A 17,267-nucleotide genomic window follows, 5' to 3' on the forward strand; every position below is an offset into this window, starting at 1 on the left:
CTAGGGCTCAAGTTTTGCTAATGACATCTTAAGTTACCTTTGCCCATTACCACACCCACTCACACAGTAGTGGGAATGGAATCATTTAAACATATTGGACATGACTGATAACCAATTATTAAAATGAAAATTTTAGAGTAGATATGGATTATCAAACTTATATGGATAACATTTAATATTCAAATAGTCACAATATGTAACGGTGTGAGGAGGTATGATCATCATTCCAGATTTTAATTATCAAGTTTAGAATGTTACCATTAAACTATTTTTTATTGTAGGCCATATAAAATTACTTCAAAAGGAATTTAAACTGAAAAAAATGTTATTAGATCAATAATCTGAGAAAATAAAACCCACCATAAAAAGGTCTTTTCTCTAATTCTCTAAGGCAGATATTTTAAAAGAAGAAAAGAAATCAAAGCATTTTTTGAAGTTTCACCAAAAATAAATGAAAGAGTCTTGGGATTTGAAGGACAAGGATGGAGAACATTCATGCAACTTTGCAACAAAAAAATTACAATAGTCCTTTCAGAGTTTAAAATAACAAAGCTTCCACCAAGAGTAAAATTTTATAGAGATAGCCTTACTTCAAAAGTTAAAATGGTTCTGCTGTGTCATCAGAAGAGTTTTCCTTTTTTTTTTTTTTTTTTTGAGATGGCTACAGTATCTCTCACAAGTGAGAGGTTTTCTGAATGAGTCTATCGTTGAACCCAGTGGAGGCCAAGGAGAGCCATCTGGCTGCAGTTTATCTTCCCTCCTAATGGAGAACTTACTCCTTAATGTACAGGGAAATGATTCTGATGCTCCTGGCACAGAGAGAAACAAACTCTAGAATTTACTCTGCCAATAGGACTTTTAGCAGATGTTACTTCATTTGTTAAGTTGACAGCTTGTTTGCTTACACCACCTCATGCAGCTGATGTTTTCACAGAGAATTTCGGGAGTTTGCGAACAGCTCCATCTGTGTGGAGTGTGACCCCCAGTGTGAGAAGATGGAAGATGGCATCCTCACGTGCCATGGACCGGTAAGCCTGAGGACATCTGTCCTTGCGTTGCCTTATTGAGTTTCATGTGTGAGTGTTTGTGTCATTGCTGTATTGCTCATCCATTCATTCTATAGGTGTTTATAGGATGTAAGGGGGGATCATGTTTGATATTTCACCCTCAAGAGACTTTTTTAAGTTTGGTAATGGAGGTAAAATATGTAAAAATTTAATTTCTTAAATATTTAAGTACCAGATTATGTATTCAAAAGGAGATATGGATTTGACCCTGAAGATTGCAGTGTTGAAAAGAAAACAGAGATGAACAAGTAATTAACTTGAAGAAAAATAATTGATAAACTAAAATATTTATAAACTAGAGGCCCGGTGCATGAATTTGTGCACCAGTGGGGTCCCTCAGCCTGGCCTGCTGGATTGGGCTGAAACTGGCTCTCTGACATCCCCTGAGGGGTCCTGGATTGCGAGAGGGCCCAGGCCAGGCCAAGGGACCCCACCAATGCACAATCGGTGCTGGGGAGGGACACAGGAGGTTGGCCTGCTGGGGAGGAACCACGGGAGGGCTCCAGGGTATGTCTGGCCCATCTCACTCAGTCCCAATTGGCAGGACCTCACAGCAAGCTAACCTACCGGTTGGAGTGTCTGCCCCCTGGTGGTCAGTGCATGTCATAGCGACTGGTCAACTGGTCGACTGGCCCCTGATGGTCAGTGTGCATCATAGTGAGCGGTTGAGTGGCCTTAGCATATCATTAGCATATTATGCTTTGATTGGTTGAACAGCTAACTGGTCAACTGGACACTTAGCATATTAGGCTTTTATTATATAGGATTGGTATAGGAACAAAGTTGAGGGAGGAACTAAATCTGTCTTTGGGATGGAAAGTAGGCCATCAAAGCAGGCCATAGAGAAGTGATGTTTGAGCTATGCTTTGAATAAGAATCTGGAGTGCAGAAATATGCAAAGATATGAAAATGTGAAAGTTGGTGTTGTTTTGAGGTAAACTATAATATTCTGTGTTTAATTATTTAACTATTATGTCATCCTACATAATAAAAGGGTAATATGTAAATTACCATCACTCCGCTATGCCCACGATTGGGCCAGCGGAGGCGCAGGGGGCAGGACTCTGGGTGGCCCGGGTGGCTGATTGGCGACGCTGAGATGCGACGGATGGCAGGTAACTGGCGGTCGGCTCCTGCGATCCGTCACCGGGATGCTGGAGTGTGGCCGAGCCCAAGGCCGGAAAAGCCTCCACAGGAGGCTTTTCCGGCCTTGGGCAAAAGCGGAGAGCCTGCAATGGATGGCAGGCAACTGGCGGTCGGCTCCTGCGACAACCAGAGGCTGACCAACTGGAAGTCAGTGCTGGCCCCGCCCCCAAGCAAGCGATTAGGGGCAATCAGGCAGGCAGAGGGGTTAGGGGTGATCAGGTAGGCAGAGCAGTGGTTAGGGGTGATCAGATAGGCAGGCAAGTGGTTAGGGGAGATCAGGTAGGCAGACCAGCGGTAGGGGTGATCAGGTAGGCAGACAGACCCTCACTGGACTGGCCATGCCCCCAAGCGAGCTGTTAGGGGCGATCAGGCAGGCAGGCAGAGTGGATAGGGGTGATCAGGTAGGCAGACCAGTGGTTAGGGGTGATCAGGCAGGTAGGCTAGCACTTAGGGGCAATCAGGTAGGCTGACAGCCCCTTGCATGGCTGGCCCTACCCCCCAGCAAAGAAAGAGGGAGGCCCAAGCCAGCCAATCCATTGCACCCCAACCTGTCGCCTGCAGAGGGAGGCCTCTGGTGGCAGGGAAGGGGAGGCAGTGCTGCACAGATGGCAAGCAGTGGCAGCAGCGGGGGTGGGGCCAGCTTCCTGCAGACCTGGGAAGGAAAGACCTGATAGGCCCTGATCTCAGGCCAGGCCTAGGGACCCTACCCGAGGGGTCCCGGATTGTGAGAGGGTGGTTGGGCTGAGGGACGCCCCCGAGTGCATGAATCTTCATGCACTGGGCCTCTAGTTGTTAACATAATAGTTATGAAGGCCCATTGAAAGAAGGAGGAAGGCAAATACAAACTAAAGTCTTAAGCAGTGTGATAAGTACTATGGCAAAGAGGAAAATTGAGCTATGGAAATTTTAGGAGAAGGTGTGGTAGAGGGTGTGGGATCAGGAAGTCTTCATGGATAAGTTGACATTTATAGAGTTTGAAGTTAGCCTCACAGAGAAAATGATCATTACTTTTCAGTCTTCCCTTTGAGTCCCATCATTCAGGCTTTATTTTAATAATGAAATTGGTATGTGTTTGTCATTCCAAAGTGTCATATTCATCCTTTTTAAAAAATTTCCAGTTCATTTGTGTATTGAGTCATCTCTCAATAGATGACTTAGGAACCAACATTTGGGTGTAGCCAAGGCCTCAACATTTCTTGGTAAGAATTTATTTTAAAATTGAATTTTGATTTTTCTGCCACAGTGCTCATTCAGCACTTAATTAACTTAGAAAAAAAATCATTGAGCCCTCCAAACTTCCACTATGCCCCAGTGAGCCGTACTGGAACGTCATCTGAAGAAGGATGTGGAAAACTTGGAAAATCAGATCTCTGAGAAAAAGAAGTGGTGTGATTTGGCCTGAAGAACCAGTCTAAAAGACAGTTTAATACGTAATGATCTCCATGTATGTAAAGGGCATATGCAGCCATTTTCTTTTGCCACTAAGGATAGTAATGGAAAATACAATTTTCCATTACTATCCTTAGTGGCAAAAGAAAATGGCTTGAGAAATAGAGATTGAGAAATAGAGATTGAGAAATAGAGATTTTGTAAAGAATGTCATGAAACAACATAGGGAAATAAAGTTTCATAGTGGGTTATTAAAGAGATATTGATATAAGACTTCTTTTAAAACTAACATATTTAGACACCTTCTTGACCATAAGTCATAGAATAATAAAATCTCTTTTAGAGAGACTGACACTTTGGAAATGTATATTTAGTGTAATCAAGAATTTACCATCTCCTCTGACCATGTCAGACTGCTAGAGAAATCCATGCTCTTTATATTCCTCATGCTGGCTCCTGTGGCATAAATTATTCTAGTAAATAATTAGTTTATGAGTTTCTTTTAAATCATTCTTTTATTACATTGTGACCTGCATCACAGAAGCAGGAAAAGAGAAGGTTGAAGAGTTTAGCATTGGCAGTTCTATAAATGCCTGCTATTTAATTTCATTGTCCAAAGCAAGATATACCTCACCTCTGGTGAGAAGAGAATTTCAAGATTCCATGTAATTGGAAGTGGAAGAGAATTGGTTACTGGTGAAAAGCAGTTTTGTCTCTTACAATTGCTGCTTGGGAAAAACATTGTCACTGAGAAAAAAAATGCATTGTTTCCATCAGGATGTGGTCTATCTTATAGTTGTCTGTCTAATTTATTGAGTCCAAGGATAGCTTAAAATCAGAGATAAGGAAGAATATTGCCTTCACCTATGTTTTCGATTATTGCATTTATTAGTTCATTCTCTGAACCTAGGTTCTTAAAAGCTTTGGGAATATAATGATAAAAGAATAAGCATTAGACACACATATATCTATTTATTATTGAAATGAGGTGGAGAAACAGTACATTTCATTTCTTTTGAAATTTGCCATGACATTTTTTAGTTATTTCAGCTTAGGATATCAGGTTTTGTATAATGATAACACAATGAAATAGTTGAGATACTTGAAAAAAAATAAGCAAACAAAAACAATTTATCTTATTATAGTGTACTTAAATTTAAATGTGAATTTAATTTTAGCTTCATAATTTTTATATCTTCTGATTTACCTGGACATTATTTTGCATTACAATTTTATAGAAAAATAATGTCTAGTTGCCACTTGTAGCTGCCTAATTTACTCATAGTAAGTTATATTCTTGTGTTCTGCAAGCAGACATCAGCATGTCTCTTGTCTTGTACAATAAGTCATGCCACTGAGCATACTTGCACAGTAAATGATTTTGTATAATAGAAGGCATTACGTGCCTAAGTACCCATGAGCAGGTGTTAAAATTGGAAGCATGTGAAGTATTTTTTTCTGGAAGGAAATAAGAAGTTTCCAATAGCAAACTCTTCAAGTTGAATAGGGATTAGGTGTCATAGGATAATTTATTTTTTTCAAAGCTCTAAGTCTCACATCAAAATAGAGATATAAACAGGTGTTTGATGGAACCTCAGCAGTCATGATTTCCTGAAAAGTCTTCCAGATCAGTTTTGACTTCTTGGCACTACTATTCTTCATCAGCAGCCTCTCTCTTTAAATTTTAAAACTTCATATTTCTTGATTTCTGGATTCCTATGTTACCAGTTTTCAAAGCCTAACTGCTTTTGGGTTAACATTTACATGAAATAACTCTCGTGAATGGACTGATTCCCACACTCCCTTACATAACACATAGCTCTGTATAAAGTCTGCTTGCTCTTGGCTCCCAAATTCACACTGTCAGTAATTATTAACCTAATAAAATGAATTTTCTCCCTCTATACTTACAGTATCTTATTTTTCCAAATGATGTTCAGTGTGATCTGTCCTAATTGTTGAGTCCTATGGAATATAGACAGATTTCGTGGAGAAATGGGTCAGGGAAAGAAGTTCCAGGGAGGTGGTCACAGCAAAGAGGAATCCTAAGACAATATGATATTCCAAAAGAACACCTAAAAGTGGATTTCAAGCAAGTGATATCATTATTTCAAAGAGCTGAACGTGAACACATGGGCCTCTCTTAGAAAATAGCATTTTTAATCAAAATATTCTCAAAATGATGAGAGGATATATTACTTTATTTCTTGCAGGTTTCCTCCAGCACCAAATGCAAATTAGATTTTTGTAAAATTATTAGAAGTTTAATATCATTTTAAATTTTTACTTTTGCTATGGTACTTAGGTATTTGTAATATATTTAATGCATATTATTAGTGCTTACTAACATCCTACATATTATAAAATTATTGTATATTATAAACATAAATGTATAACATCAGTTTTATTTAAATTTATCATGTTCATATTTATATTAATTTCACTCTTAGATAAGTTTCTCCATTAATTTTTTGTATGTATTTATTTTATTATTATGAAGCTTTGGATATTTGACCATAAGAGTACTAGAGGCCCAATGCATGAAATTCGTGCACTGGGGGGGAGGGGTGGTCCTTCAGCCCAGCCTGTGCCCTCTCGCAGGACAGGAGCCCTTGGGGGATGTCTAGTGGGGAGCGGGCCTAAGCCAGCAGTCGGACATCCTTAGCGCTGCTGCAGAGGCAGAAGAGGCTCCTGCCACCTCCGCTGCACTCGCCAGCCATATGAGAGCGCACTGACCACCTGGGGGCAGCTTCTGCGTTGAGCGTCTGCCTCCTGGTGGTCAGTGTGTGTCATAGCAACCGGTCATTCTGCTGTTTAGTCAACTTGCATATTAGCCTTTTATTATATAGGATGTCTTTCTGTGGCTCTTAGTACTGTTGTATGATTTAGTAAAATCCCTAAAAATCATTGTGATATGGTTTTTAGCATTATCACAGGCTGGTTTAACGTAGAAATGAACTATTATTGGCCCACACTGCCTAATTTCTGATAATTCAGCCATATTGATTTTTAATATTTAGTGTTCAAATTGTCACTGGACAACCAAAGGAGAGTTAACATCTTACTTTTATATGAAATTCGGTGTTGTGTAATTCCTACCATTTTCTTTTCCAAATTAACTATTTAGTGAGAAATCTCTCATATTTCTGGGGGAAAAGTGTTGCTATCAAATGTGGTTGATCTTTAATATCACTATTAATAAATTACAGAAATAAAATACTGGTGTTCTGAAAGTCCTTGGAAAATGTTGCTGATCAAAAATCTATAAGAGCTACATCCCCATTTTTATTGCTGAAAATGTTCCCCAATTACATAGAGGCGTATTGACCACCCACTCAAGTCTCAGTATCTAAGCCAACCAAATACATTTCAGGGTAAATGGCATCTATGTTTCTTTGTTTAATTTACTTTGTTTTTCACATTTCAGGGACCTGACAACTGTACAAAGTGCTCCCATTTTAAGGATGGCCCAAACTGTGTGGAAAAATGTCCAGATGGCTTACAGGGGGCAAACAGTTTCATTTTCAAGTATGCTGATCAGGATCGGGAGTGCCACCCATGCCATCCAAACTGCACGCAAGGGTAAGCATCGGCTGACAGGGACTCAGGCTTGCGTGTATTGCTAATCCAAAGGTCCACGCCCATGCCTGCATCCCTGACACAGGCTACAAAATGTATAGTGTTCTCATACAAAATTCTATTCATCTTTATATTTAACATGTTGACTTTAAGAAAAGTCCTTTCTAAGAGAATGGTTTAAGGAAGCAAATGTATACCCTTTGAAATATTTCCTTTTAACCAGAACTGTTTTATTGCCGTCTTCAAGAAGCTGGTGTCAGGTATACTTGGTATGGAGTGTGAAAATTCTTTCAAACTTACAGGAGATTGAAGTTATCAGAAATGACAAGATAGTAATCATACTTTTAAGATGTGTGCTTAGAAAATCTTTAGCAGAGGTTTTCTGTTTCTTTGTTGTTACAACCAGTTTAAAGTAAGGTTAGCTCTCTTTGGAAATACTGCCTTGGATTACTCCATCAACAAAATATAAGCAAAAGTAGTAGTGGCAGAAAAGAGGGGACCCTAGTAATGTGTGTTTTAATAGAATTATGAGTGCTTTTTTTGAAAATAATTTTGTTACAGGTTAACCTATAACTGAGAAATTATTTTTTGTTTGATGTAGGACAATTCAAAGATGGACACACATTTTTTCTGTTTTTAAAAAGATGTTATAAAATAAATAAAAAGTAGATTTATCTTCGATACTGATAACAGTTGAATAACAAAGACATTTTACAGAACGAAGAAAAGTACTGAACTATAATGGAAATAATGTCAGTTACCAAACAAATCCCAACAACTTTTTTTTTTCCAACAAATTTATGCTAGTAAGGTATTTTCTTTTCTTTTTCTTTCCTCCAGAATGTGGATAATTTTAGAATCGAGAGCAGTTTCACATGCTCTCTCTCCTTTCTGTCCATAAAACCTCATCTCTCTTGTGAGTGCCCATACCCATGTGCACACACATGTACAAACGCATCCACTTGTTGAGAATCATCTTGGTTACTTTATTTCTGGCAGGAAAGCGTGAGATTCCGTAAAGAGATTTTTCTGCCAAATTAAGGGCTAGCTGTTGGGGGATATTGGAGAAGTGAAGCAAGCAACATTATCTTCTGCCAAGAGGGCATCAATGTGCAGATGCTGCTACAGTTTCCTGCAGGTCAAGAAATCAGTTTAAGTCGCCCTGTGGAATGGCAGGTCCTCAAAGGTAAAGCCATATTGTGCCATTCAGATTCAGCGTGGAAGAGCTAATGCCACTCACTGGTTTAGATATAAGCACCCAGGTTGAGGGCCCTGAAGTGGTCACACAGATACTGTACTGCCGGGAAACTAGAAGGAATAAACAGCTCGCCTTGTGAGTTCTGGGCACGCTTGGGTTAAGAGTATTTCACGAAGAAACTACTGGTACTGCTGGAGCAGAAGCACCAACAACTGAAAGGGAAAACTTTGCCGCTGAAATCATCATCCACAAGAGGGTTTTATTGTTTTGCGGCTAAAATTAAACCAGTAAATTATTTAATATAATGTTGACGTCAACAGCTGTTGCCATTCAAAAGGAGGCCTTTTGCTGTTTCTGCGAATCTAATAACAAGGAAGCCATTAGGGAAATGAAAGTGAGATCACAGAGCCCCAGTCTGCGTGTGTCACTGGTGTGTCTTGCCCTCAGCCCTTTTAAATCGTGATTATACGATAAAAAGAAAACGTATATCATGGGGGGAAGTAGAAGGAGAGACAATGAAGATATCAATTTACGACAGCAACCACAGGTGGATGTCAGCCAAAAGGGAGGAGTAGGCAGGTGTAATAGGGAACACACCTGACCAGATCATTGGGGACCGCCCAGTAAATAGAAAGATGTTTTTACATTCACTGCTACAGAATGGAGGGGAGACAGAATTTGAAGAGTCTACTCCCTGGCATCTTCCAAGGTACATGGATTCAGTAATGAGCGACTGAAGGATTTCCGATTCTGCTTTTATTTAGTTTAGGGCCCTTTTGTGTGTTTTCCTAATAGCCTCCATACGGTCCGGGTTCACGCACTTCATGCAAGTTCTGTGGCCCCAGCCACCCAACAGAATTTAGATTTGTCCGTGTTTCCTGCATCCCCTCTGCACAGCACCGCTGGGAAGCACTGTGCACTGAGATCCGTCCTGCAGCAGTGGAGTGCTCTGCGCAGCCCTGAAAGATCGCCAGGGCAGGGTGGCATGATGGGACGAGTGACTATTTTTATTTCAAAACACATGTAATTACTACCCTGTTAGGATGTGTGAGCTCACCAGGCCAGCTCCACTTTAGAAAACAGCTTTTCTTTTATCTGCCGATGTTATGTCAGCTGGATCATTCAAGAACGAAGTAAATGGACATAGTCTTTCAAATCACTTATTTTTTTAAGAAGGAGACTTCTGACTTTGAATACTGTTTAATGATTTTCTGAAAATGAAATTATCTGTTTAATACCTTGAAAGCACATTTACTACTCTAAAAGTGCATTAGATAAATTGGCTCTAATAAGTTCTTTAGATACTTTTTAAAAAAGTGGGTTATCCATTTAGCACCTGTCAGGAGATTCTCACTAATATTCCCAGAGAAAAGAAAATAATAATGTTGTCTCTTTTTGTTTTGACTAAAGGACTGTAGTTTAGCAGTCTTTTCTCATTAAACACCTGCTGGGCATCAGAAATAGTGAGTGATAGCCAACTTCAGAAATAGGCAAGACAGCTCTGGACCACTAGGAAGTCACTGTGCAGTGAAGTTTTATTCTAAACAGTTTAAATCTGTCTTTTAGAGACCCTTGCCCACATTTTGAAATGATGAGCAAGAATTTAAATGTTAGGGACGATTTTCATATGTGAAATCAGCCAGACAGAAATCTTTAAAGTGGACTTGTAAGTTTACTATGTAATTAAATGACCATAAGGACAGGGATTATAGTTTCCTCACTAGCGCCGCTAGTCCAGGATAAATGTCAATTTAATTTGGTTTTTAGACATGGACTGGGATATTTATTTTTCATAAGGGCATTTTTTAAAAACTTTATTAAATGTCTGTTAATATTAGAAGCATGATTTTATATTATTAAATTGCTTCTATGTCTTACTCTTTATTGTCAATTCTTTTTTATATTTTTAAATTTATTTAGTGAAATAATTTCTCTTGATAGAGAGGAGGAAAGATGGGCTGTTGTGGAATTATTGTCTACACTATTTTAATTTTGATTTTTAAATATTCCTCCATTTTCATTTAAGAATTTGGAGATTTTGTGAACATATATATAAACTGATAAAGAAGTTTTAAAAAAATCTCAACTATGTTACTGACAAATATTAAACAGTTTAATATTTGAAATTCCAGATATTTTGTAATGTTACACTGATATATCATAATTTCTCTTTCTGATATTTCCATCAATGTTCTACTTTAGAACACTAATTTTGTTGAAAGTCGTATTATTCCATATCCTTATTCAGCCTCTTACTTGAGATTTTTGACTCTTCAAAAGCTTTTTTCATTATTATGTGATCTTGCTGAATCAATATAAATTGTATGTGCTAAATAATTGTTTATATAAAGTACAGAGTTGAAATAGAATATACATCTTTAAATACACATTGACTTTTATTGAGAAAGATAGTACCACTTCAGTCATACCCTCATTCTTCTTTGTCTTTCATTGTTTCTTGTACACTCAGCTTATAAATATGTTTAAATCTCTAATATCCTACACAAGTCTCTCAACAAATTTTCTTTAGCACATGTCCTGTCCCCTCTTTCTCTCTCTTTCCTTTTCGCTTACCTCTATCCTCAATTAGCTTCTCAATTCACAACAACCTAAATTCTAGTGAGCTCAACAATGACAACTGAAATACTCTCAGTAGTTCTTATTTTACTAGACCTCTCCTTGCATTTGACACTGATGATCACCCTTTTTCCTGAAGTTCACTTATGATTGGGCTTCAAGGATGCTGTAATTAATTCATTGTACTTTATTATTTTCCCCCATGCTTCTGATATGAGCTCATCGCATGTCATTGACTCACTAGTTAATTGGAGTTCCTTGGGTTTCAGTCTCAATCTATACTTTTTTCACTTTATAGGTTCTTCTTCGACCATCTCATTCACTTACATGATTTCAATTTTCTCCTGTATACTATTTCAAAATGGATTATTACACTGTGCCGTCTGCCTCTACCCCCACCCTCCAGCGGCAGATTCATTTTCTAGCTGCTCAGGAACATTTCCTGCTGGATTATAGAAGAGCCACACTAAGCTCTTACACAAAACTGAAATTAGCAACTCCTCCTGCCCCAACACGCCCAAGACAACGACGATCCTCATCTTGCACTCTCTCACTAATGGTAGCACTAGTCTCAAAATTAGAATGTAAGTCATTCTTAACTCTTTCTTCCCCTCTCATCATCAAATTAGCCATTAACTTCTCTTTTTTCCCCCCCCATACCTTCTGAGATTTTTTTTTTTTTTAGTCTGTCCCTTTGCCTCTATCCTAGGTACCATTTTCCTAGTTTAGTCCATCATCTTTTGAATAGACTAAAAGAGTCTCTGTAACAAACATGTCTTCCTGGCTCCGAACTGACCAGTCTCCACCAAGAGATCTATGTATAACACAAGCCAGCCATTTCGCTACTTCTTGGAAACCCTCTGGTGGTTTTTTATTATGTTTCAAATTCTGGTTCCTGTCTCATGCTCTAGGTTCTACTTTTCCCTGTCCCTATTGCCTCATCTGTCTCCTTCATTAAATTGTGAGCTCATTAAAAATAGGCAAATGTCTAACTCGTCTTTTCTTTTTTCACCTCCAGGTCCTAAAATGGTAGGAATGCTGAGTAGGCATGCTACACAAATTTTGTTTTGTTTTTAATGAGTGAATGATTTTTTGTTATTCACACTTTCTCCTCAAGTTTAATTTCACTTGGAAATATTTTCCAAAGATTATTATAAAGATGCAGATTACAGCCCTAGCTGGTTTGGCTCAGTGGATAGAACACTGGCCTGTGGATCAAAGGGTCCTGGGTTCGATTCCAGTCAAGAACACCTACCTCTGTTGCAGGCTCCTCCCAGGCCTGGGCCCTGGCCAGGGCACTTGCAGGAGACAACCAATCAATGTGTTTCTCTCACATTTATATTTTTCTCTGCCTTTCCCTCTCTCTCCCACTCTCTCTAAAAAATTTGATGAAAAATATCCTCGGATGAGGATTAAAAAAAAAGACATAGATTACAAACTAACCATAGTTTTCAAATTCTCACTTGGAAGTAAGTAGGCTAATAGTTTCCCAAAATGGCAATAGTGTATATTTAAAAATAACATTTTGAAGAAAATATAATAGGAACCTAGAAAAAATAAGTTCTTCAGAATTGAATAAAAAGAAACCATAATAAGACAATTTGGAAACTTTTAAAGCAGTTAATTTTCCATTTTCAAAAAAGGTTTAATTACAGATTATGGTATCAATTAAAAACTATGTGCTCTAGTTATTTATTTGCATATTAAAAACTTTTTATAGTGTATTTCCCATATGTTAAAAAATGTCTGACCTCTCAAAAACAATCCTCAAAACAAAAACAAACCAATTCCAATTTTTACCTAGTCTGAATGTTATAACATAGTTTTGAAATAGGAACATAGTGACATAATTATTTTGGGGCATAGTAATAATAGTTCAACAATGTTTAGTTGTTTAAAAACATAATGGATAGTCTGGCCTTATGCATGATACATTTTTATTCATTATATAGTGATTTTAACATCACTTCTTTTTATGTTTAAGAAATTTTAGTTTGGAAAAAGTCATTTTCATTACCACTGAATTAGACAGTTCTATAAATTATAGCTGTATGAGGAATCTTGATGCACTGGAGCTATATGTCTTTGATGTGGAAAAACAGAAAGAAAAGCAATTCAAGTACATTGGAAGTTGGAAAAAGACTATTTCTAGAATACATCAGAATGAAATTATAGGGACTGTACATCTGAATTTTGTGAAATTTATATTATTTCACTTACTAGTAAATGTTAATCTCAGTGGACTTTTAGTTACCTGAGTCTAAACGTATCCGTTTCCTTGGAGAGGATTTATTTGTTACTGTTTACGTTAAATATTTTGGCAGTTTAAAACCAGTTTTTGTTTGCCTGTTATGGCACTGCTCTTTTAAAAAAGAGTGTCAAGATAAACTGCAGTATGGTGAAACCAGTTAATTTGCTTTTTAAATGAATTCATGTTTAAAGATAAGTATGTTATAAAGACAGTCACATCCAAGGAATGGAATAATGTGATTATGTAAAGTATCCATGAGACTAGCATTAAAGAATGTTAACTCACTTTCTGCCAAAATCAATCTTTAATGGGTATTAAGCATCAAGTTATTATATTATATTCAATAGTATATGTTTCCTTTTTTATTGATTTTGTGTTTACTTAAATTGAAGAGCTTTTAAAAGAAACCGTATGCATAAAACCAATTATAGCCATGGAAATATCAAGTTATTCATCAAGACATATAATCATGAATGATGCAAATGAATAGAAAGTATTAGAAATGAGCAATATGTGTTTGGAAACTACCCACAAAATACAGCAAAATGTCCTTTTCTGTGAATATATTTCTGTGCATTCCACTTGGGTAGTATTTGCAATTTATTCCTGTGTATCCATGCAGCAATAATCTCCTCATTGCCTTTAAATTCATGGTGTTCCAAAATTGTCTAATAACTATAATTAAGAATTTCACACAATTGGTATTTATCTTATTGATTTTTTTAAATGACTAATTTTTTCCTTGTATTTTTAAAATTTGGATCTTCTGCAGGTGCATAGGCTCAAGTATTGAAGACTGCATCGGCCTGATGGATAGGTACTTGGTGTGCTTGCTTCCCATGCTCTTCCTGGCGGCTCCATGTGTGAGCACTGGTGCATGTGTGTGCATGTCACTGTGAATGGAGAATGATGTTTTCTGTTCTGTAATTGCCTGCAGGTGTAGCGGTCCCACTAGTCATGACTGCATTTACTACCCTTGGACGGGCCATTCCACTTTACCACAACATGCTAGGTAACATCTACCATGTTTCCATTTTGTCACTCAAATTATCCCAGTTATCATGGATGAAAAGTACTAACCAGTTGGGTAAAATTTATAATATGTTAAATTAGGGAATTAGGAAGACATATTACACTTTACTTTTCAAGCCACATTTCTTACCTCTTCTCACTTCATTGATTATGACTTCAAATCCAAATTAGTAATATAATTATTCTAAATTTTATACAATTAAACAAAATTAACTAATTTTGAATTAAGCTAGCACTTTTATAAAATAATTCATTCTTAATTCTGTAGATTATTTAAAAAAGAAGTATTTTAAGGGAGGAATTTGCAAAAGTTGATATATTTTTATAAGATGTTTGCTATTTGATTCAGTTTCTGATTTTATATTATTTTGAACTGGTAGGTATATGCTCTAGGTATCAGAATTACCATAGATTAAAGGCAATAAAGAAAATATTTTGTGAAGGTAAAAGTACAAGTTGGAATTTAAAAACGAAATGTGTCACTAATGCACATACAAAAACCTAAGTATGAATGTAGTTGCTTAATTCAGAATCACCCCAAACTGGAAATTACTCACATGTTCTTCAGTTATGGTATATCCATACATTGTAAGTATACTCAGCAATAGAAAGGATGTAACTGCTGGCATACAACAAACATGGATGGATCTCAGAAACATTAAGTGAAAGAAGCTATACTTAAAAGAATGCATACTGTATGATTCTATTTATATGGCATTCTGAAAAAGGCAAATTGTAGGACAGAAAATCGGCCGGTGTTACCAAAGGCCGGGGCAAGGAGGCATAAGGTTGACTACAAAAGGGCTTGAGGAAATCTGGGGGGTTAATGAAACTGTTCCGCATCGTGATAGTAGTGATGGTTGCACGAATATATGTGCTTGTCAAAAGTCATAGTCCAGTACATTAAAAAGGATGAATTTTACTGTACATAAATGATAACTTGATAAATTTGACATTTAAAACTCATATATAGGAAAATAGTAATTTTACAATATTATATAGAAATATTGTTCGCTTTCTTTATGAAGCATTTATTGTATTTTTTGGAAGAGAAAAAGTAGTGCAAAATTATAATTAGCAAAATGAGAGTTTTGGATGACTTAATGATTTTTAATGCAAACCATTGTGTTGAAATATAGCATATGTAGTGTAAAAGTACATCAAGATAAGTGTAAATCTCAGTGAATTTCTTCAAATGCAACATTGGTGTAACCGTCAGGCAGATCAAGAAGAAACACAATAGTATCAGAACCAGAAACCCTCTTGTGCCCCATTGCAAGGGTAACTGCTGTCCTGAACATTAGCACTGTAGGTCAGCTTCCCTGTTTCTGTACTTTCTATAACTTACATAAATTGAATCATTGTTCGTACCCTTTACATCTGGCTTCTTTTTCTACATATTATATTTATGAGATTCACTTATGTCATTACATTTAGTCATAGTGTTTAGATTTATATGATATTGGCCTTAAAGTATTTTTAAAGCAATCAAATAAGTGATATGTCAGTAGTGTTATTTTTTAATGAAATAAATAGACAAGTTCTAAAAAAGAATGTATATGGTAGACTTTGGCGATTTATACAATAGTGGCACTTTGGCACTTGGGCACAATCAAGACTAGTTTGTAACAGTTGTTTAGAGCAAGGCCAAAATTATGAAGAAACAAAAGTCAACACACATGAGAGAGAGAAAGGGAGAAGGAGGGAGAGAGACATGGAGAGAGAGAAAGAGAGAGAGAGAGAGAGAGAGAGAGAGAGAGAGAGAGAGAGAGAGAGAGAGAGAGAGAGAGAGAGAGAGAGAGAGAGAGAGAGAGAACCTCCCACCCCCAGGTCCAAATTAAAGTTTTATAAGTCAAGGTTTGTTTTAGATTGGAATGGACCTATATTCATGAAATAATTTTTCCTCCTAGAGTCTTTGAGTCTCTTTACTATAACTCTAAAGGGTGATTTCTTATTTGTTTTAATTATTTTTTAAGTAATGATTTCAACCATCTAGTGAGAGGCAGTGTAGTATGGTGATTAAGTGTGCTGCCTTTGGGATCAGACTTTCGGAGGTCAAAGCCAGGCTCTACCATTTTTTAGATGTATGACCTTGGGTAAGTTCCTTAATTTATCTGAGCCTCACTTTCTTCATATATAAAATAGTAATATTAATATAGTTCATAAATTGGTTGTGAAGATTGAATGAATCCATAGAACAGTGCCTGGCTCAGATAAATCACTCAATATGTGTTATTTATTATTTCTCTATAGATCAAGGATTTTTAATGTTGGGGATGGGGAAAACACCTCCCAGGGAGAGGAGGGAAGTCACTCAAAGTAACCCAGGTAGCTTTCCTATGTACCTCCACTCCTCTGATGGTCCTTTGAGGGAAGGGAAGTGATTTCTTTCTCACTGGCATGAGAGCTACAGGTACCAATGGTAGTAGGTCACAGGCAGAGGCATCTACAGAGACTGAGAAGTTTAAAACCATAGTGATGGTTCACTTGTGGCTTTCAATGCCATATGAGGTTGTATAACTCAAAATCATAGTGTATTGTCAACATACAAAACATAAAAACTTTAGAGAATATTTATAAAAGTGTATTTGGGTTTATTTTTGCCAAACTGGTGACATGTCAGGAAGCAAAACCTCAAAAGCTCTGGAGAATGACAGTTTTACAGTGCCTTTATTTTCTTTATTGATTATGGTATTATATATGTGTCCTTATCCCCACCAATTCCCCTCCCAACCACTCCCCCTCTCAGGCCCTCTTATACATCTGGATTTAAGGAGGGAACATAAGGAAGATTACATGAAGATGGGAGAAAGCAAGTTACAGGATAGTTAACAAGATTGTTTGTTCCCCTAAGGGTGGTTAAGCCTCCCAGGGGTCTGAAAAAGAGGTTTACTCTGGCATTTCAGTGGTGGGTTACCCTACATGCACAAGCACAATGGACAGGGCTTGCTTAAGGCTAAGATAAAGCTTATATAGGCTTGGGGCACGACCACCCACGACCACCCAGGACCTGCCCCATTAAGAATTT

General features: G+C 37.2%; 1 protein-coding gene across 1 annotated transcript in view; it reads left to right on the forward strand.

The window, feature by feature from the left end:
• ERBB4 (erb-b2 receptor tyrosine kinase 4) overlaps positions 1-17,267 on the forward strand; it is a 931,393-nt gene that overhangs the window by 706,963 nt on the left and 207,163 nt on the right. The window contains exons 14-16 of the mRNA XM_008145201.3: positions 935-1,028; positions 7,030-7,184; positions 14,145-14,219. Coding sequence (XP_008143423.2) covers positions 935-1,028; positions 7,030-7,184; positions 14,145-14,219 — 324 coding nt within the window. The remainder of the gene's footprint in view (positions 1-934; positions 1,029-7,029; positions 7,185-14,144; positions 14,220-17,267) is intronic.

Source organism: Eptesicus fuscus, chromosome 11, assembly GCF_027574615.1.
Source record: "Eptesicus fuscus isolate TK198812 chromosome 11, DD_ASM_mEF_20220401, whole genome shotgun sequence".
Lineage (NCBI taxonomy): Eukaryota > Metazoa > Chordata > Mammalia > Chiroptera > Vespertilionidae > Eptesicus > Eptesicus fuscus.